Source organism: Orcinus orca, chromosome 8 (genome assembly GCF_937001465.1).
Source record: "Orcinus orca chromosome 8, mOrcOrc1.1, whole genome shotgun sequence".
Lineage (NCBI taxonomy): Eukaryota > Metazoa > Chordata > Mammalia > Artiodactyla > Delphinidae > Orcinus > Orcinus orca.
In genome coordinates this window covers 60,771,059-60,793,951 of record NC_064566.1, presented here as the reverse complement: position 1 = coordinate 60,793,951, position 22,893 = coordinate 60,771,059, and the positions used below count along the sequence as shown (strand labels likewise).

General features: G+C 41.0%; 1 protein-coding gene, 1 long non-coding RNA gene and 1 pseudogene across 25 annotated transcripts in view; 2 read left to right on the top strand and 1 right to left on the bottom strand.

Annotated features, from left to right (window-relative positions):
• The window catches only part of DLG2 (discs large MAGUK scaffold protein 2), a 2,044,900-nt gene that overhangs the window by 1,664,707 nt on the left and 357,300 nt on the right, over window positions 1-22,893 (top strand). For all 24 annotated transcript variants that reach the window (XM_049713435.1, XM_049713436.1, XM_033431831.2 and 21 more), the window contains one exon: window positions 7,504-7,660. In XM_049713435.1, coding sequence (XP_049569392.1) covers window positions 7,504-7,660 — 157 coding nt within the window. The remainder of the gene's footprint in view (window positions 1-7,503; window positions 7,661-22,893) is intronic.
• Window positions 1-22,893, bottom strand: part of LOC125965184 (uncharacterized) — a 1,042,439-nt gene that overhangs the window by 899,532 nt on the left and 120,014 nt on the right. The window lies entirely within an intron of this gene.
• Window positions 7,668-22,893, top strand: part of LOC125965178 (L-lactate dehydrogenase A-like 6B) — a 31,367-nt pseudogene continuing 16,141 nt past the window's right edge.

Below are 22,893 nucleotides of genomic sequence, written 5' to 3'. Positions count from 1 at the left end.
TAGAGAATGGACCTGAGGACACGGGGAAAGGGAAGGGGAAGTGGGGATGAAGTGAGAGAGTGGCATTGATATATATACACTACCAAACGTAAAATAGATAGCTAGTGGGAAGCAGCCGCATAGCATAGGGAGATCAGCTCCGTGCTTTGTGACCACCTAGAGGGGTGGGATAGGGAGGGTGGGAGGGAGACACAAGAGGGAGGAGATATGGGGATGTATGTATATGTATAGCTGATTCACTTTGTTATGAAGCAGAGACTAACACACCATTGTAAAGCAATTATACTCCAATAAAGATGTTTAAAAACAAAGTCTCAGTCATAGAAAAAGAGATCAGATTTGTGGTTATCAGAGGTGAAGGGTGGGAAGGAGGGGGAACTGGATGAAGACAGTCAAAAGGTACAAACTTCCAGTTATAAGATAAATAAGTACTAGGGATCTAATGTTCAACATGATAATTAACACTGCTGTATGTTATATATGAAAGTTGTTAAGAGACTGAATCCTAAGAGTTCTTATTGCAAGGAAAAAATATTTTTTATTTCTTTAATTCGGTATCTATATAAGATGATGGATGTTTACTAAACTTACTGTGATAATCACTTCATGAGGTATGCGACTCAAATCATTGTGGTGCACACCTTAAACTTATACAGTATTGTATGCCAATTATACTGCAATTAAACTGGAAGAAAAAAATTTGTCTTGAAAAAGAAGACTAGCTCTGATGTTTACTAGCTGTGTGAAAAGTAAGCTAGCTTAACAACTACCTTAAACAAGTTGACTTACCTAAGCATCAGAAAAACAGAACTTCTCACGCTACTATACATAAAACAGATAATCAGCAAGGACCTACTGTATAACACAAGGAACTCTACTCAATATTCTGTAATAATCTATGTGGGAAAAGAATCTGAAAAAGAATGGATTATATGTATAACTGAATCATTTAGCTGTACACCTATAACTAACAAAACAATGTAAATCAACTATACTCCAATATAAAATAAAAATTAAAATAAAAAAAGTAGAACTTCTAATTTTCCACAGGGTTTTGATCCTCTGACAAGAAAAATATACATTAAAACAGTTTTTTATATTTTTTTATTGAAGTATAGTTGATTTACAGTATTATATTAGTTTCAGGTATACAACATAGTTATCCAATGTTTTTATAGATTATACTCCATTTAAAGTTTTTATAAAATATTGGCTATATTCCCTGTGCTGTACAATATATCCTTGTAGCTTGTTTATTTTATACATAGTAGTTTGTATCTCTTAATCCCATATTCCTATCTTCCACCACCCCCACCCCCCGCTTCCCTCTCCCCACTGGTAACCACTAGTTTGCTCTCTATATCTGTCAGTCTGTTTCTGTTTTGTTATCTTCATTTGTTTGTTTCATCTTTACATGAAAACTCTTTAAAATTTTCCATATAATATAATGGGTTATTAGTATAAGAAGTTTAAATTAGAAAAAGTACATCATTTGGAGTGTGCTTCGGACATTTTATTTGCATACCATCTTACAGATTTATTTCTTTGCATTTCTCCCTTTTATTAAACATCCTAATTTACTTTGATATAAAATTCTATTTTTAAAAAGACATTTAAATCTCAAGAGTTGAGAAGTTTCCAAGTAATTTGGTTTAAAAGACTTGTCCAAGGAAAATAAATAAAAACTACCATCACTTAAGAATGATGTGCTTTATGCAAAGGGTCACTAACAAAATGCCCCTGCATGGGTTACATAGATATGTAATGGGGTCTGATGTTTCATAATAATCTTTAAAGCTGTATTCTTTCTGCAGAGAGCATTTTGTGTGTTAAACGTGTAAGGATAATCCTTACTTCCAAAGAAATTTTGTTCTCTCCCATTTTTCTATTAAAATATCAGGCTCCCTCCATAAAGTTTTCATTTTCTCATTTTTGATAGAACCTTGAGTACAATACTTTCCTCTTAACTTTGCAAGAAATGCAAATATGATGCAACTTATAGATTTTTGTCTGAGAAACATGAGGGAAAGGTAAGACTAAAGAATGCAAGGCAAGCTAGAGAATGAATGCCCCATCTAAAGAGGGCCATGTTCTAGACAACTGTTGCTATGCGATGAGATTAAGAGCCAGTATTCACAGAACGTCTGGTTTTTTTTCATGTAAAGCCATAAATCCACATTTTATGCAAATTTTCCTAATTTTATATATGAGCAACTAATTCAAACATTTGTAAACACTGTGGGTCAAATTAAGCCTCCAACTTATCAATTGACAATCTCTGGAATATATCATACTCTGAGATTTTGAAACAGAAAATGTGTCTTAATTCTGCCTTTGCTACTTACTAAACTCAGTAAAAACTTGGGCAAGCAGTCTTATTTCACTAATCTAAAAAGTTGTCAAAATAATTTCTTCATCAGGTTGTTTACTTTTCACAATATTTTGTTATAAAATTTTTCAAATATAAAGAAATTTAAAGAATGTTATAATGGACATCCATATACTTGCCATCTAGATTCTGCTTTTAACATTTTACTATACTTGGTCTATTCAATCTATCCAGTCATCAATCCATCTTCCCTTTAGGATCGGTTTCAAAGTAGCTGCAGACATCAGTGTACATCCTTCATTAGATTGTTTTGAGGAATAAATGGAATGATGCACAGAAAGCATCAAGCACAATATTTAACGTATAGATAAAGAGTCATAATACCCCCCTTCCTTCCCTCTGTTTATTATCTGTAGCTTGAATGTCATTGGTCCCACTAAGAGTGTGTGTTTTATATTGGGGGAAGAAGGATATTTTTATAATAACTTTTTTTGTCAAAAATCCTCTTGGCCCCTACCTTCACAAATGTATCTAGAACCTGGACTTCCAGTATCAGCAAAAATAGAGTATCCCCATTCCTCTCTAATCCTCCCTCTTGTTATAAAAGCAAAACCAACTTTAGACATAATAAACATAGCAACACTCTAACAAGTTGGAAAGAAGTCAGACTGGCTTGGAGAGGAATGACACTGATGTGACTTATCTGGATTCCCTTTCTGCTTCCCATATATCCTGGATGGGGCAGTAGAGAAGCCGATACCCTGAAACCACCAACAGGCACAGATAAAGGAGCCTCAAGAAAAGCCTGCTCCCTGTAACCAAAGGACTGGGTAAAGGGTAGACAAATAGAACTGGGAACATTTTAGTAATTCTGGCCCTACTTCTAGCCAAATACCAAAGAAAAAACTGTCCACTCACCATTGTGGTACCAGTAGACCATGCAGATAGCTCGATTTCTGACCCCACCAGAGACAGTTAGGAGAAGCAATTATGAGATGGCCCTTCATTTCCTCCACTGGGCTGGTGTCAGTGGTCCAAACAAGAGCTGAACTTCCATCCCCACTCTGCAGCAAAAAGGCAGAATAAGATGGTATGAGGTGTAGCTGGTTGAGACTCCACTTTCAGTGGAAAGCTGAAGTTACATCTTTACCCAGCAGCAACAAGCTGGAATGAGGTTAGCATTCTATTCCCCTACTCCTGGTATTGGCAGGGACCAGCTGGAAGCTGGACTTCCACCCCCTGGCAGTGGCAACAGATAGAAGGAGGAAGAAGGAAGCAGCACTCAGTGGCAAACCACTTTACCTACCAGGGTAGTGTCAGTGGGACTCAGTGGGGGGCTGAACTTCTAGCCCCACCCAGAGGCAAAGAGGCAAAACAAGGTGGTTCAAGGTGGTGCTAGTCAACATGCTACTTTCTCTCCACCACTGGTGTCAGTGGGTCCAATGGGACCTGAGTCTCTACCCCCACCAAGGGACAGGCGGGTAGAATAAGTCAAATGTTAGCCGGTACCCCACTTTCTCTCCTCCCTGGTGTCACCAGGGCCAAATAGGGAGCTGAATATCCATCTCACTTGGATCTACATGCTGCACCTAAACCAATCCACTATGCAGAAAAGACTAAAATTAGATAGGATCCAGTGCCTCACAACATAACACCCAAAATGTCCAGTATACAATAAAAAAATTGCTTCTCATACCAAAAACTAGGAAAATCTCAACTTGGATGAGAAAAGACAATCAACAGATACAAACACTGCGATAACACAGATGTTGGAATTATCTGTCAAGGATTTTAAAGTAGCCAGCATGCTTCAGTGAGCAATTGCAAACACACTTGAAATAAATTTTTTTTAAAAAAGAAAGCCTCAGCAAAGGGATAAAAGATATAAAGAAAAACCAAATAGAATGTTAAAGCTTTAAAATAAACAAAATTTTAAAACTCACTGAATGGGCTCAATAGCAGAATAAATATGACAGAAGAAAGAATCAGTGAATCTGAAGATAGAAAAACGGAACTTACTCAGTCTGAACAGAAAAAGAAAATAGATGGAAATGTATCCACTGTTCTCCACTTCCTCTAATACCACCCTGGTCCAAGGGACTATTATATTTTGCCTAAATATAGCAATAGCCACCTAACTGGTCTCACTTCTTTAAACTTTGCCCCTCAAATCTATTTTATACCAAAGTAATCATTTAAAAATGTAAATCAAAAAAAAAAAAGTAAATCAGATCAAGTAATTCTTCTCAGTGGATCCCCATTTCTCTCAGAGTAAAAGTTAAAGTTTTAAAATGGTCTACAAGGCCCTTCAGGATTTATCCCCTGTTGCCTCTCTGCCTGTTGTAGGCAAAATTATGAAATGGCCCCATGATCTCCACCTCCTGGTGTTACTCCTACAGTTAAGTTACCTTACATGGAAAAGGGATTTTGCAAATGTAATTAATATTACTAATCAGTTGATCTTAAGGTGAAGAATTATCTGGGTGGGCCTAAGCTAATCACATGACCCTTTGAAAAGCAGAGAGTTAAATCCAGCTAATTGCAGAAGAACAAGACAGAGAGATTCCAGATATGAAAAGGATTAACTGTACCATTTCTGGCTTGAAGATAGAGAGGGCCACATGGGAAGGAAAATGCGTGGCCTCTAGAAGATGAGAGAGACCTCCAACTGGCAGCCAGCAAGGAAACAGGGACCTCAGTCTTTGTTAAGACTAATGGTTAATTTTATATGTCAACTTGACTGGGCCACAGGGTGCCCAGATATTTAGTTAAACATAATTCTAGGTATGTCTGTGAGGAACTTTCTGGATGAGACTAACATTTGAATTAGTGTACTGAGTAAAGCTGATTGTCCTCTCTCGTATGGGTAGCCCCATCCAACCCATCCAAGGCCTGAATAAAACCAAAGGTTGGGTAAGAGAGAATCTGCTCTTTCTTTCTTTCTTTGAGCTGGGTCATTAGTCTTCTGCTAACTTTGGACTCAAACTTTAGCTAGAAGTTATACCATTGGCCCTCCTGGGTCTCCAGTTTGCCAGCTATAGATCCTGGAACTTCTCAGCATTCATGACTGCATGAGCCAATTCCTTATGATAAAATATATGTAATACAGTCCTACAAACACAAGAAACTGAATTCTGCCAACAACCTAACTAAATATGGACCTGGATTTTTCCCCAGAGCTTCCCAATAAAGTTTGGCCTGGCTGACACCTTGATACCAACCTTAAGAAATCCTAGGCAGACAACCTAGACAAGCCCACCCAGACTTCTGACCTACAGAACTGTGAGATAATAGTGGGTGTTGTAGTTTAAACTACTAAGTTTGTGGCAATTTGCTACTCATTAATAGAAAACGAGTACACTGAGTTCATCTTTTACCATTCTCATTCCCTTGTTCACTCATTCAGCCACACTGGCCTCTTAGCTCTTCCTTGACGACACCAGGCACCCTCCCACCTTAGGGCCTCTATTCTTTCTGGCTGGAATGTTTCCGTCAGATATCATATGACTAGTTTTCTCACCCCTTCAGTCTTTCCTCAACTGTCGCCTTCTCAATAAATCCTGCCCAGGCCCATCCCTGAAAGCACTAATCCTTTTTACACTGCTCTGCTTTTTCTTTTTCTTAAAATATTTATTGCTTTCTAACACGCTATATAACAAACTTATTTATTGCATCTATTTCTTTTTAGTGGTCTACCCCCATCAGAATGTATGCTTATAATAGTAGGGATTTTTGTTTTGCTTACAAACTTTCCGAGTAGCTGGAACAGTTCCTGACATAGTAGGTGCTTACAAAGTATTTGCAGAAGAAAATGAATTAACTCTTAATACATAGCATTATTACATATTACTTATAGTCCAAGCTCTGATGTGCATTGTAAATCCTTCCTCATAATAAGGTTAAATATAGATATAATGCATCTCTTTGTGCAAGGAAATGTGATAGCAAATAACAAAATCTGTGTAATCATTAGTATAAAAATATATTGGATGGCTCTTTGCCATTCTTACATCATTAAGAGGAGGAAAATAGAAGAGGAAGCTTTAATGATTGGAACTGAGATATCTGGGAGAGGAGGGTGGGTGATACAAAAAGCACCTTGGTCAAACCTAAGGCTGGCAGAATACATTTTTTGAAACTACTGCTAGAGAAAATTCAACTAGATGACTTCTAAGATCCTTTACAATTCTACATTCCATATTTCTCCAGCTTCTACACAAACTCAATGAACTGTTGCCTTAAGATTTCATCTCTCAGCCTTTTATTGATGACCGTCAAATCTGAATTTGCAGTCCTGAGAACCTAAATTCCTATCCTTTGTCTCTAACTGCTTCTGCACATCTCCACAAGGATGTCCCACTAGTACCTGGAACTGAGCATTTCAAAATCATACTCATCCTCATGACCCACCTACCCCTCTTTTGCCAATTACTTAGATGTTCTTCCTTCCTCCTCCAATACCTGTATCAATCTCTGGACCCTCTGTTCCTCCCTTCATATTACCTCTCTCATGTTACCCTTTCTTTTCATTATCACTGCCATCACTTTTGGGCAGGCTGTCACTTCCTCAAACGTGGATTACTTGGACAACATCCTCACTGGTTTTCCTGTCTCCCATCATATCTGCGCTTTCAACTCCATCAGTCCTATTATGGTCATTTGTTAATCTTCCTAAAATGGATTTAAATATTCTTTGTGCCTCAAAATCTTCCAGTGAGTCCCCACTGCCTACAGAGTAAATTTTAATTAACAATCAAACAGACAACAAACCCACAGGCTGGCATGTAAGATCTTTCATGGTCTGACCTGTTCAGTCTAGTCTCTTGTCCCCCAAATTCTCTCCCTCTTTTTGGATACATCCATCCTACTGAATACTACTCTAGTGCTCATTACAAGAACAGATGTTTTAAACAAAGGAAACTTGTAAGTCTAGTTTAAGTAAATGTTTTGGAATTAAGGAATAAATTTGCATGGTATTTTGGCATTTGTTACAGTGAGGAGTTCAGACATCTGCCCTGATATTAGCATCTTTTTGATATGCAAATGTATCATAATTGGGGAAGCCATTTTCACAGGTAATGAATTGCTGGTGTCATATATCCTGGTGAAAGTAAAAGCAATGTAAATCTTGAGTGGGCCACCCTATGAACTGTGCTCTCCACTTGTTTCTACAGGGAGCCGCGCAAGGTGGTCCTGCACAAAGGCTCCACTGGCCTGGGCTTCAACATCGTGGGCGGGGAAGATGGAGAAGGTATTTTTGTATCCTTCATTCTGGCTGGTGGACCAGCAGACCTGAGTGGGGAGCTCCAGAGAGGAGACCAGATCCTATCTGTGAGTATTTCTTCTTAATCTTTATTCCCTCCATGTCTGACACCATTTGAGAGAAAGTCACTCCCAGTTATAACTCCAAAAGCACCTTAATTACAAAGGAAAAGTGGAGGAGAGCATTATGGCTTCAGGTGCATGTTGTAATTTAAATGGTGTTCAGGTGTTTGAAGCGTGTTACTTCCCTCAGATACAGGTAAAGGTGTTAGTGTTTTCATTTCGATTTTCTGAGACATATTTGCATCCAATAGAACACTGAGAAGCAGGCATTCTTTAGGTATATTACTTATTTTTCAAAATGCCAAATTTCTTTCAAAATCCATCACTATACTCTAAAAACCGTATCTTCATGATGTATATAGTTTGTTGCATATAACTATGTAAGAATAATGTATAAAATAGTGCTATATACAATTTGGTGACATTGATAAGTGGTCGCAGCATGACCATTTACCTAAATACAAAAATTACTAGAAATGAGTTAATAAGCACTTATTTACCAGGCATTTTATAAAAGTAATTTTTAATTCCCACAATCACCCTGAAAGGTACTGCCCCATGTCCAGATGAAAAGAATAAGGTTCAGAGAGGTTAAATAACTTGTCAGAGTTAACCTAACTAAAGAGTCAGAGCTGGGATTTAAATATTCAGTTTTAATGCCCACCACCTACCTCCCCTCATCCCTCCCTCCTTCCTTCCTGCCATCCATCCTTCCATCTTGCTTTCCCTCTTCCTTTCTTCTCCAAGTCCTTTCTTCTATTTGAATATCTACTGAGTGCTTCTTTCTACCACATCAAGCTACCTCCCTGGGATAAACTCTATGATAAGTAGTTAAATCCATTGTGAGTGTTCATGCCCATACTGCAATTTTGGCAAACATGCAAATAATAATAGAGAATTACATAAGGAGCCCAGTTCTATGGCTGAGGTTATCGTTCACAACTCAATGAAGCATTTAGTTTGTGGTTTTCATTGTATACTTAGAAAAATTTGCTTTTGCTTTATAGCTATGGTTTGTAGCTAGAATTTTCCAAGTGACCTTATGTTTGTTAACCATCACTCCAACTCCTACCCATGCACACATGATTTACCTGTATAATGTAGTCAGTGGACCTAAGCAAAGTGTCCAGTGGTCTGCATGCATGGCCCTGCCTTATGTGTTTCTGTGGTTCTCCCACACATGCAGGTTCCTTCTCATTCATCAACTAGCAGATGTCTGGAAAGACTGAGTATAGGATAAATAGGGTAAGGTCCCATGCCAGGCCTTTGTTCTGTCACTCAATGCCATGCCTTCAACTACTTCGCCCCACCTACTTCTTCTATGCTTAAATCATATATATAAGATATAACTTTAGGGCTTCCCTGGTGGCGCAGTGGTTGAGAGTCCGCCTGCCGATGCAGGGGACACGGGTTTGTGCCCCGGTCCGGGAAGATCCCACATGCTGCGGAGCGGCTGGGCCCGTGAGCCATGGCCGCTGAGCCTGCGCGTCCGGAGCCTGTGCTCCACAACGGGAGAGGCCACAACAGTGAGAGGCCCACGTACCGCAAAAAAAAAAAAAAAGATATAACTTAAAAGGTTTAATAGGCTATTAAACCTCATCACCCATATTTATTTACACACCTGTGTTTCCCTACAAAGTTACAAAAAACTCCCTGAAAGCAAATTCTGTATCGTTTTAATGATTTTGTATCCTCAACATTTAGCACAGTGCCTGACACATAGCAGTCTCTCAAAAATGTTTATTGATGCAAAAGTATTGAATTAAAAAAATAGTGATGCCTTAAAAAGTCACTATAGGGACTTCCTGGTGGTCCAGTGGTTAAGACTTCGGCTTCCAACGCAGGGGGTGCAGGTTCAGTCCCTGCTCAGGAAGCTAAGATCCCACATGCCTCGAGGCCAAAAGCCAAAACATAAAGCAGAAGCAATATTGTAACAAATTCAATAAAAGACTTTAAAAATGGTCCACATCAAAAGAAAAAAAAAAACTTTAAAAAAAAAAAGAAAGTCACTATAACCTGGGAGACTGACTTTAAAATACTTTCTAGAACATACTTCCTCCTCCTGGCTCAAAATCTGTAGACTGGGGACATCCCTGGCCGTCCAGCGGTTAAGACTCCACACTTCCACAGCAGGGGGTGCAGATTCGATACCTGGTCCAGGAACTAAGATCCCGCACACCGCACCGTGCAGCCAAAAAAAAAATGTAGACTGGGGGACCACTCTGTCATTCCATCACAATCAGCATTCACATTGTCATAGCACTTTCCCAGACACAAAGCACTTTCACATGCATTGATTCTGGGAATCTTCAAAGAAATCGTAAGTGTCAGGATATGTTATTATTACTCCCACTTTTCCTATCAGTGGAAGGGGATTCAGAATGGCTAAATGATTTGTCCAAAGCTCCACATCTACTGACTATGACTTTGGGCTCAAAAGCAGGTCTCTTGGGGCATCCCTGGTGGCGCAGTGGTTGAGAGTCCGCCTGCCGATGCAGGGGACACTGGTTTGTGCCCTGGTCTGGGAAGATCCCACATGCCGCAGAGCGGCTGGGCCCGTGAGCCATGGCCACTGAGCCTGCGCGTTCGGAGCCTGTGCTCCGCAAAGGGAGAGGCCACAACAGTGAGAGGCCCACGTACCACAAAAAAAAAAAAAAAAAAAGCAGGTCTCTTGACCCAAAATAAGTGTTCTTTCTCCTCACAGCACAATCTCTCTTCCAAACCTTGACAACGGTCTCATTCAGCACCGTCTTTGTACACATTGCTCTGTGTGCACACCACACTCTGGAACACACAAAACTGTAACAAGCTAATATTTACATGGTGCTTTGAGTCAGACACAGTTATAGCTAATTTAATCTTATAACAACCCTGTGCCTTATTATGCTCATTTGAAGGATGCATAAACTGAGGCACAGAGAGGATATTAGACTTTTTAACTCTGTTTAAATGAGAAATCCACTAAGTCATGGGTTTTATTTGTTTTAACCTCTCTGTGTGTGGTAGAAAAAGAGATGAGCCAATAACCTTCTTCTGGCTCAACAAAGAAAACTCCCAAGTATTTCTGCTTTTAGAAGTAGATGTATCCATTTAAATATTATTGCCAGGACCACAGAGTAAGCAAGGCAAACAATCAGAATTACAGTCTTCTTAGAGATTACAATTCATAGAACATAAAAATCTCTGAAGTTCAAATATCATATCCATCTTTTATGTAAAACATTTGCAAAAATTGTTCAACAATGAAAATATCATCTGCTTTTTGCAACTGAAAAGAAAAAGGGAACATTTCTCCTCTTTAGCTTGTAAAAATTTATAAAAACTGTGGCTAGAAAGTGTCTAGTTTAAAGGGTCAGTATTGGAATTTCATTGGTTTAACACTGCAGGGAAATAATAAACGGGCTTGAGAAGCTCAAACATTATTACAATATGGAAAGAAAAATGACAGAATAGAATTATTAACAATGGAATATGGAGGATGATATTTTGCACCTACAGCCTGCACTGGACATGTAAGGACAAGTTATAACTTCCTGGAAAACACAAGAACAAAAACTCTAAACAAAAATTGAATACAGGGACTTCCCTGGCAGCACAGTGGTTAAGAATCTGCCTGCCAATGCAGGGGACACGGGTTCAAGTCCTGGTCTGGGAAGATCCCACATGCCACGGAGCAACTAAGCCCGTGCACCACAACTACCGAGCCTACGCTTTAGAGCCCGCAAGCCACAACTACTGAGCCCACGTGCCAAAACTACTGAAGCCCACACGCCTAGAGCCCGTGCTCCACAACAAGAGAAGCCACCACAATAAGAAGCCCGTACACTGCAACGAAGAGTAGCCCTCACTCGCCACAACTAGAGAACGCCCGCGTGCAGCAACGAAGACCCAATGCAACCAAAATAAATTTTAAAATACCTTTAAAAAAAAATTCAATACATAGGGCTTCCCTGGTGGCACAGTGGTTAAGAATCTGCCTGCCAATGCAGGGGACACGGGTTCGAGCCCTGGTCCAGGAAGATCCCACATGCCACAGAGCAACTAAGCCCATGCGCCACAACTACTGATGCCCATACACTGTAGGGGCCGCACGCCACAACTGCTGAGCCCACGTGCTGCAACTACTGAAGCCCATGCACCTAGAGCCCATGCTCCGCAACAAGAGAAGCCACCACAATGAGAAGCCCATGCACCACAATGCAGAGTAGCCCCCTCTCGCAGCAACTAAAAAAAAAAAACGAAAGCCCGTGCACAGCAACAAAGACCCAACATAACCATAAATAAGTAAATTAATTTAAATAAATAAATAAGTTCAATACATAGATTTCTAAGTCATGTAAGATTAATTTGCAAATAAGTTATGCTATGCTAACAATAACATAGTAAGTTTAGAGAAGAGAAATAGAATCCCCAGGAAAGACAGCTGGAGGGTAGATCGCTGCTCTCAATTGGTCTCCATAAAGAAGGAAATTGTATAATAGACAGTTACCTTTCTAATTAGGGATATAATGTTCATCTCTATTTCCCAGAATTTTTCTCCCATATAGATTATAGAACCTTTTTAGATATTTTATTAATGGCTTACTATGTGCCAGGTTCTGTACTAGGAATTGAAATCTCAAAGATGAATGAGATAAATAGACTAATCTCAAAATGCTTACTGCCTAAAAGCAGATCCACTTGTCCTTCGGTATCCACGAGGGATTGGTTCCAGGACACCCCACTGATAACAAAATCCACTCTGCTCAAGTCCCTTAAATAAAATGGCATAGCACAATGTATACAGTCGGCCCTCCGTATCAACAGGTTTTGCATCCGTGCATTCAACCAACCGCAAATCCACGCCAACTGTATATCAATGCATCTAACATAGGTAGAGATAGAGATGGCAAACTGAGGAAAGAGAAGAAAGCACTTAGAACAGAGCATGTCACACTCTAAGTACTCAATCAATACTATTACTACTAACTACTCTGCCTTAAGAATGTGTGTGATGTTTTTTTAAAGTGTGTCAGATAACCATGTCTAAGGAAAGCCTCTTTTAGATAGTTTGAGCCATTCCTTCTTTGGGGCAGGGCTTGGACTAGATGAGCATTTCCCAAAGTGAGTTCACAGGATATTGGAACAGCAGGATTGCATTAGGTTGCTACTGAGAGAAAGGGTTCCCTAGTGAGCAGGTTTCTTCCCTGAAGAGCTTTTCAAAAACATCTGTTTACCAGTGTACACTGGGAATCTCCTTAGAGGCAGATAAAGTATATGGTTTTTCCCAAACGTATTTGACCACGAAACCAACGAAACCATTACATAAGGAGCACCTCATAGGACCCCAGTAGTGGGAAATGCTTGAGTAGATATGTTTATAGTTCCCATAATTGACTGTTTTCCGACAAGATAGTCACACTCACCTATACAGAAAAGGCAACTAGCCTTTTACTATGTCTTAAGATTATGGGCGCCATCTAGTGTTCATATATTGTCTAAACACTTTGCATGGCAACCTGAAGATGGAGGATTCCCAGGCGCCATTGCAAGGATTTATCCTGCACTTCCCCCTCCCCACCAGAGCTACAGAACTAAAGTAGTTAAGATGCTGAAAACAATCGTCACCTGAGGCCACATTCCATACACGTATTGTGAGTGATCTTTTCTCTCCAGTTTCTCCTTTATGTATTCTATCTCTCAGGGATTTATTATAGAAAGTCTTATCCAATAATTGAACCATCTCCTTGAGGTATTTGTGGAGAATTTAGGGCATTCAGCATGCAATCACGTTAACTAGTACAGTAGCCTCCTCAGGCATTCTTTCTGCAGAGGGAAAGATAGAAATGCTTCTGTTATTATTTGTTTCAGTGCTTTGTTCTGAAAAAATGTATATATATGGAGCAGAGCATGCAGAAGCAATACCACTATAAAGAGATCCTTTTCTGTCTCACCAAGCAATTTTAGTCTGTTCAATCCTCAGGAGTCTAAAAAAGATCACCCTAGCTGACCCTGCAAACTCCAAAACTCACTCTTGATGGACTTTAAGTATTTAACTCACTCTGTTCCAAGATACGTAGTTGGGAATATGTGTGGCCAGAAGTGAAATGTTGCAGCCGCTGCAGTGAAGGTAGAATAGGTAACTGGGAATTTTCAAACTGAAATTGAAATTGCATTGTGATTTTGAAGGAGTGAAAATGAGTCACAGTTCATCTGGGTGTTTCACTAATTCGCAGGTTTCCTTCCTATCTTCATGTTTAGAGCCATGCAGAAGGGAAGGGCTTTCTTTGTTAGATCCTTACTGTCAAGTTACTCAACTGGAATTCGAGCATTATATACACTCTTCACCATCCTGGGGTACTGGTAAAGTCACCCTTATATTGTTACCTCAAATGACAACTCTTAATCCCTTCCAGTGAAATCCAGCCCTCCTCCTGCCCACCCCGCCCCACAAAGTCCCAAATTATTTCTTTTTTTTTTAAATTTATTTATTTATTTTTATTTTTGGCTGTGTTGGGTCTTTGTTTCTGTGCGAGGGCTTTCTCTAGTTGCGGCGAGAGGGGGCCCCTCCTCATTGCGGTGTGCGGGCCACTGTCGCGGCCTTTCTTGTTGCAGAGCACAGGCTCCAGACGTGCAGGCTCAGTGGTTGTGGCTCACGGGCCCAGTTGCTCCGCGGCATGTGGGATCCTCCCAGACCAGGGCTCGAACCCGTGTCCCCTGCATTAGCAGGCAGATTCTCAACCACTGAGCCACGAGGGAAGCCCCCAAAATTATTTCTTTAATTCCCTGAAGTGGTCCTCTTAAAAGCTTACCAACCCCATCCCTTCCAGTGACCATGCCATATGAGCCCTGTCCTTCCTCTCCAGCTCTGTCCTCAGCCCCATGGAGGATTCTTGTTTTCATTGTTTTCAGTGCTCAAGGGTTTCTGTTTAAGGGATTGTTTCTCAGTGTTCCTGAAACCTGCCTTCCAGAGAGGCTCTGAGGACTGTGCAGAGGTGAGGACAAGAGCCATCTCCCCACTCTGTGTTGCTTTGTCACCTTGTTTCCAAAAGCACAACAGCTTAAACTAGAAATCTTACAAAGTCTCTTACCTAATCAGCACATTTAGTTTCTCTCCTCTCATCCTCAACACTTGGAGTCACTCAAACCCCAGCAACACCTCCACCCTTCCCCCAGGGACAAGCGTCGGTCCCAGCTCTGGTTATCCTGGCCTGAGAGTGGTTTTTTTGTTCTTTTGTTGTTGTTGTTTTTCCGGTTGAGCTCCACCTACTCCACCTCTCCCAACAAAAGAAGGGCAACAAGACTCACAGACCAACACAAGTTTAAACACAACAGTATATATTTCCAAACTGAGGTGATTTAACATCTGCATGTGGGTTAACGGGGATTCTACAGCTTCCCCCAAGAAAATGGGTAGACCTGTCCTTTGTAACCAAGGGCCTGTCTTATAATTTTGCTCAAAGAAACAGTATTTGCTGAAGGGAATACTGAACACCTTTCGCTTAAAAGACATTAGACAGGTCAGGGGGTGGGGGGGGTAATAAATTGGGAATTTGGAATTAACAGATACACACTACTAAATATAAAATAGATAAACAAAGACCTATTGTAGAGCACAGGGAACTATATTCAATATCTTGTAATAACCTATAACAGAAAAGAATCTGAAAAAAATATATATGTATCCATAAAATTGAATCACTGCTGTACACTTGAAACATTGTAAATCAACTATAGTTCAATTAAAAAAAAAAGATATTAGACAATATACAATTTTTGTGTGTCCCCACATTGCCCCCTGCTTCTCATCAAGGTTTCGGAAAATTCAGAGTCCTGTATCAGCCAGGGCACCCTATTAAACAACTTGTAAGTGAAATCTAACCAAGTGGAATTGATGATGTTTTTGAAAAGACGAAGACTTCTTGCCTTAACCCTGACCAGTTAAATTCAGGTTGCTGGCCCAGAAACCACGTGGAGGCTGCCTCCCCAAACCTCTGTGCCTGGTCCAGGCATTGCTCTCTTCGCTGACCCCCATTCTGTCTAGATTCGCTGACTCTCTGACTCTGGCACTCGCCTCTCAATTTTGAAGCCCACTCAGACGTCTCCCCACCTTACTGGATTTGTCTTCCCGCCCAACTCAGAGCCCACACCTCAAATAAACACAGTGAAGTATGGCCAGTGAAGAGACTTTTCCTCAGCCTCAGCTTCAGAGCCCCACCATCGAGGCTGACCCCTGGCCCGCTCACCAGAGGGCAGGGATTCAGCAGGGCCTACTGCAGCCCTATAAATCCTTTCTTCATATAGACTGTCCAGGATACACACACACATCCCCCATCACATACAAACTTCCAGACTTTGGGAAGAGTGAGCCTTTCAGAAAGCATATGTGATCATGTTGTTTCTCCCCTTAAACTTTCAGTGGCTTTCTGTTGTTGTGAAGATAAAATCCAAAATTCTTGATATGGCCTACAAAATTTCACAGGGTCTGGCCCTTGCTTACCTTGCTGGCCTCTTCCCTACTCTCACTTTCACCCCGACCACCCTGGCTTTTTCTTTCCCTCCCGTCATGTTCAAATTATTTAGCCACTTGGCACATACAACTTCACAGCAGCCCATACGATGAAGGACCACAGTGCCCCAGCTGCCGGATTGTGGGGAGATGGAGTCCTCTAGGCATCACAGTTGTGGGTCACTCAAGAGGACTCAGGATAGCACTTCTCTACAGACAATCCACACAGAAGTGTTTCCTTGTTTTAACAAAAGGAATGGACAGGTTGATACATGTGGGACTTCTTCCACGGGCCTGTGCATGTACTGAATTTTCTCTGCAGAGGAACTTAGAGGGAACCCAAGGCCTTCTAGTACCTAAAAGGGACCAGAGAACTCATGGAGTGCCCCAGGCTACACTTAAGAAGCATCCCTATTTTCTGACATAGAATCTGGCTGGTAATACCTGTCAAATGAATAAATTCAATAAACTTTATGGAAATAGAAGGGAAGCAAATGTAACATGCTATTTTCTGGTACATTCCTTAAGTACTGCTTATTCAATGTCATTAGCACTATATATATATATATATATATATATATATTTCACAACTTGTAGACATGCTGCAAAAATAGTACATCGGGAAACGTAAAGTCAGACCTCTAATAGATAACCCACAGGACAACTACTCAAGGACTCAGCTTTAAGCAGCCTTCAAAAGTCTGAAATTCAGTTCAGTGATACTAATTCCAGCTTTTCTCAAAGTGATATTTCTATATAATACCAGATCTGTGAAATGCTCTATGAAAAAAGAAAGGTTCATGATCAAATAAAGGATCTGAGAATCTCTACAGCAATAAAGAAATGCTGTCAAAGCATTTTCTAACCTTACTTAACTAAACAATCTTTTTCCCCCTGGAATATGAGTTACTACCTAACTGGACATACTTTTAGAAAGTCTGCCTTAAACTAAACTCCGGAAAAACGCACGCAGGTGTTTTATTTGGGAGAAGTAACATTTTCACATTAAAATATCATTGGCAGAGCTCAGGGGATGGGGTAGGAAGAGCACAAACCAAAAACCTAAGACAGAGGAACTATCCTCCTCAATCTGGAAGGATCTTCCTCAAACAGTAGTGCAAATCAGAGGGGGCACGTGGAACATTAGATAAGGAGTATCCTGTACATACAATTTATTAACCTATTTGCATAAAACCAATCCACAGACATTTCCTAAGCAGCAAAAACTACTAGGCAAAAAAAAGAAATTGTGTCCTTAGCGAACATATAGCCTCACAAGGGGAGACAGGCACATAAATAGGTTATTTCCACAATAATATGGAAAGTGTTAAGGGTAAATTCAGGGGATCACATGGGCACAAAGGAGAGGCTGTCATTAGCCCAGCCTGGGAAATGTGGGAAGGCTTCTGGAGGAAAAGCTTCCCAAAAAAGACTCCGAGGAAGCAGGAACAGTGGAGAATTAGGAAGAAAATGCTTCATATTTTTGAGTATCTGCTTAGCACCAAGTATTATGATTTCACTGAATCCTAACAATAACCTTGTTGGGTTGAAGGCTCAGAGAAATTCAGTAATTTGCCCAAAATCACACAGATAATCAGCAATGACAGTGGCATTTGAACGACCATTGCTTCTGATTTCAAAGCTATGCTCTTTCTGCAAGGCCAGCCTTCAGAAAGAAAATTTAACTTGGCAGTTTGCTTATGTCTAAGGCTGTCCGCACTCTGTAAGTCCAGTTAGTGAGAAAAACATAAATGCCTGAAATAATAAACTGTTTACAAGGAGAAATGTGAGCCACCATAGGAAGCCATCATACACAGAGATTCTAAAATTGAGGAGACTTAAAAGCAACATCTAGATCCTCCAAAGCTTCCCCTGAGGGCAGGGACTGTGTTTTAGCATCTCTGCATCCCATTGATTAATAACCCAGCTACCGGGCAAATGTTAATGAATGAATGAAAGAAGACATTCATTCATTAACTTCTCTGAAGGCAGCTAGGAATCCTAGGGCTCCTCTCAGTTGTATTCATCTGAACTCTTGGCCTAAAGAACCGCTCTCTCCTGAAGACTCAGAATATCTTAGTGCTTTTAGCTTTCCGGCCAACAGAACGTATTTTCCACATCAGACAGATTCTTTCCTAATTGACTAGTAGGAACTCCCACAGATCAGACAAATATTAAATATTCTATTACATACTAAATGCTAAATACATGATGTTTGCTTAAAACTCTGTTTATAATATGCACTCTTCTTCCCAAAAGATGTTTAGGTGATAAAGAGTCCCTATACAAGTCTCGAAGGGTGAACTAAAACGCGATCCTGAGTCTTTTCCACATAAACATTGAAAATGCTCTATCACAGGTGACCCCTGACAAAGGGGAATCCTTGCAGAGACATCTCAGGTTGTGAGGAAGGAGTAATCCTCGTCTGCAAGTAGACTGATTTTTTAACTCCTATTTGGTTTTGCCTCTAACCTATTTTGCTAGCTAAGCCCTGATAACCCTTGCATTTGCATCACCATTTCTATGTATCAAGTCCCTACCTATGAACGTTATCTCATTTGATTCTCATAGAATCCAGGATAGGTAGGAAGATGACCACCTTGCCATTTTATACAGGAGGAAACTGAAGAGATCAGTGATTTTCTAACTTAAAGCCTGTTAGCCACCAGGCATAGGTCTCCTTCTATCACAATCAGCTTCCTTGCTTATAATGCTGACTGTTCTAGCGATGTGCCTGATGGGAGCTCGGATGCTGGATTTACCTGCCAGAGTTCTGAACTCCAGACGACAGACATCTGGGTGACTTAAATGAAAAGGAATTTATTAGAGAAATAACAGATAGCTCACTGAATCCCAGGAAGGCTGGGGAACCCAGCTCAGAAGCCAGGAAGGAAATTCTGCTGACGTCAGTCTTTTAAGGATGCTGCTCTCAAGGTCATTACCACAGGCCACTTACAACCAGGCCACACTGCTGGAGGTGCTGTGAAAAAAATCTCTCTCTCCATGTATCTTACACTTTAATGTGGTGATTCTAAGTTCCCAGCAGGAATATCTGCTTGGCCTGCCGTCACTCTCACTGTACCCTTCCACCTTTCTAATGGGGGATAAGGCTGTGCCTCCCGCCTGTCTTGGATTGCCCCCCAAAAAAGAAGGCTATTTGGGCACTGAGCAGCTAAATGATAAACGTCCATTAGAGATCGTTTGGCTCACTGAATTCTATACGAGGAATTGTTTAGATCTAAGATCTTGAGACTCATAATAGTTGCTTAAACAGTAGAAATGATTTCCAGAGAGAGGCCTCCTTTGGGAAGGGCCTCGGCCCGCATTTGTGCAGCTGGCAGTGCCTTCCCTAACTGTGCTCATCTAAGCACGCCAACAAGAGATTCAGGCAAGGACAGGATATCATGCAGACTTCTTTCTAATGGTGATTTTCTGTTTCCAGCACATTGTGTCCCAAAGTAATTAAAAATGTCTTCCTGAGATTAAGGGATTTACAGACCAATGTACTTTGTCTTAAAAAGTCCCTATTGCTCTATTAAAGAGCTACAGACACCTTCCAATAAATGAAGAAATAAATCATCAGTTCTTTTGTAGTGAATCCACATTTTGGTCTTTGAGAAAAATGAGGATCAAATCAAATGGAGCATGGTGCCCAGTTCGATTATTCTTACTTTGGTTGGGAAAGAAAAAACAGAGAAAATTATAGAGAAAATATGTAAGGAAAATATATGTAGTCCTACCCTGGACAAGACACAGCGCCATGGGATAGAGGTATAGTGGTGAATATGATAGGCCCCATTCTTACCCTCGTGGAGTTTGCAAATTTGAGTTCTAAATGTGCTACCGAAGGGGAGCCACAGGTGCTGGGGAGCGCACACGGGGGACCTCACCTAGACCAGGGGACCAGAAAGATGTCTCTGAAGAAGTGATATCTTACCTCAGCCTTGAAAGATGTAGAAAGGATAGCCAGACCAGGCGGGCTGGGCGAGGAAGGAAAAGTGAAGCCGGAGATCAGCCTGTCCACTGGCCCAGAAGCCAGGGAAAGCGCACTGTGTGTAAGGTGGGTCGGATATAGAGAGTGAGAGGGAATTTAAAGAGAGATGAGATTAGAGAGGAAGGAGGCCCCTCATACACCTTCTAAAGCCTTAAAAGGGAATGAAGATTAAAGGGCAGCAGAAAACTGTGGAAAGGTTTTAAGCAGGGTAAAGGTTCTGGTCACCGATTTCCACCTGCAGATATGTGTATGGGTGGGAGCGGGCGTTCCCCACCCCACAAGCAATTTTTTTACACCAACCCCACTCTACTACTTCAGAAGCAAGTTGCAAGTCTAGGTCGTCACCTGTGTTTCTGACCATCTGATGGCTCACCTGTAGATTGAAGATTCCAACAACCCCTTCCTTGGGTTCAATTAATTTGCTAGAATGGCTCACAGAACTCAGAGAAACATTGTACTGACTAGATCACCAGTTTATTATAAAAGGCTATAGCGCAGGGAAAGCCAGATGGAAGAGATGCACAGGGCAAGGCGTGGGGAAACATGTAGAGCTTCCATGACCTCTCCAGGCACAGCACTCCCCACATGTTCAACCACCCTGAACTCTCCAAACCCTCTCTTTTTAACTTTTCACGGAGGCCCCATTACGTAGGCATAATTGACTGTATCTCCAGCCATGGGTGATTAACTCATCCTCTAGTTCCTCTCCTCTCCCAGGAGGACTTGGGGGGTAGGACTGAAAGTTCCAACAGGGTTGGTTCTCCTGGCAACCAGCCCCTACCCTTAGGTGGACTCCTAAAGTCACCTCATTAACATAACAAAAGACACCTTTGTCTCTCTGCCCTCACTTTGGGAAATTCCAAGGGTTTTAGGAGCTCTGTGCCAGAAACAGGAACAAAGACCAAATGTATATTTCTTATAATAAATCACAGTATCACACAGGGAAATAGCACGATTAGAGTTGATAGAATTTGTAAGGCTGGTGTGGAAGGTGAAAAAAAATAACTAACTTAGAAGTCAGGCAGACCTAGGGTCCAGCCCTAGTGTCACCTTTTACTAACTGTGGCCTTGATCAAGTTATTTAAATTGTCTGAGTCTCAGAATTTTACCCTGTAGGATAATAGAAATCAGAACGGGTGAAGTACTTCCCACCTAGGAAGTGCACAATAAATCTCCCTTACCCCTTCTCCCTTCTCACACTAAATTCAAAGTCATTTCTCCAGGACTGACCACAAGAGGCCCGCTGAATTAGTCTCTTGGGAGAATCCAGGAAAGATTTCCAGGAAAATTAATAGTGGGTTGTATTTTGAAGACAAAGAGGAATTAGTCATTTGAAGAGAAAACCATCTATTCCCAATTACAAGCAATCCTAGCTGTAGTTAAGCTGAGGGGTTCCACTGCAATGCCCAGGCCACATTCTTCCTACCCCGACTTGCTCTACTTAATATCATCTCCTCATCATAATTTTCTATGTTGAAAAGCTCTAAAGGCACAAGGGAGAGAATTCTATTTACTTTTCTGCCAATTAAGATGCACTTATGAAAAAAAAAAGATGCACTTATGCATGGCCTTCTATGGGCCTAGGGTTGTACAGAACATACACGAGCATGAGTACACACATGCATGCACACACACATACACATGCGTCCCTACTTCACAGCTTTAGAAAGTGGTTATGTAACGATTCGTGTGATCCACTCTAAAAGAAGTGCAGAATCAGCTCTACAAAAGAGGACGCTCATGGAGGACTATGGCAGAGGGGCCTGCAGTTAGGCAGATGGGAAGGGATTCAAGGACAGGATTTCCTGGGCGAGCTCCTCCTTTCAGAGCTTTCCCTCTCTCTCCTTCCTCTACCATAAACAGGCATAGGTCCTAAAGGTGTTGGTGCCCCACTGTACTGTGGTTCTTCGCTAATGAAGTCCCTAGCACAGAGTAGGTAAATTATTTATTCTCATGTCGATTTCTTCCAAACAAATCCCAAGAACTTCTTCAGGGCAAGGACTATGGCCCCAGTGCCCCAAACCCCAGGCTGCTCAAGAACGTTTGTTACCATGAATTAAGGAAGCAGGCATTTCCGTTGGAAGGAACAGTATAGGCAAAGGCACAGAGGCTGGGTGTGAGCTCTTCCAGTGGGTGTTTGGAAGGGGGCTGGGCATGCAAAAACAGGAAAAGCCTTTCCTTCTCATTGTTTTGGGGTGTGAGCAGCTATGCATGGTTCCTAAACAGGTAACCAGGGCTTGGAAGTGGCAAGCTGTAGATGGGAGAACAGGGCACAATTAAGACCAAAGTAAACACATAAAAATGAGAACAGGCACATATTTACTGATGTACAGCCATTTGCACAAGATGGAGTTGAGAAAGGATGACCTTGAAAATCAGGCAGGCTTGAATTCAAATCTCAAATCCACTACTTCCCAGCTTTGTGAGTTTGATAAGGTTAATCTCTTAGGACACTAATTTCCTTATCTGTTAATTGGGGATGATGACACCTATCAGCCTTACTGTGAGCATTAAATAAAATAGTATATATAAGCCATTGGCACAGTGCCTAATGAGGACTAACCATTCATTTATTCATTCATGCAACAACAGTTTTTACAGCAGCCATTATACGCAAGGCACTAGGAATATAAGAGCGAAAAAGAAAAGAAAAACAACTGCTGCTTCATGGTGCTTACATTCTACTGGGAAAAACAATATATATTTTTTAAGGAATGGATAATGAAGTTATATAATTTATTAGGAGGTGACAGTGTG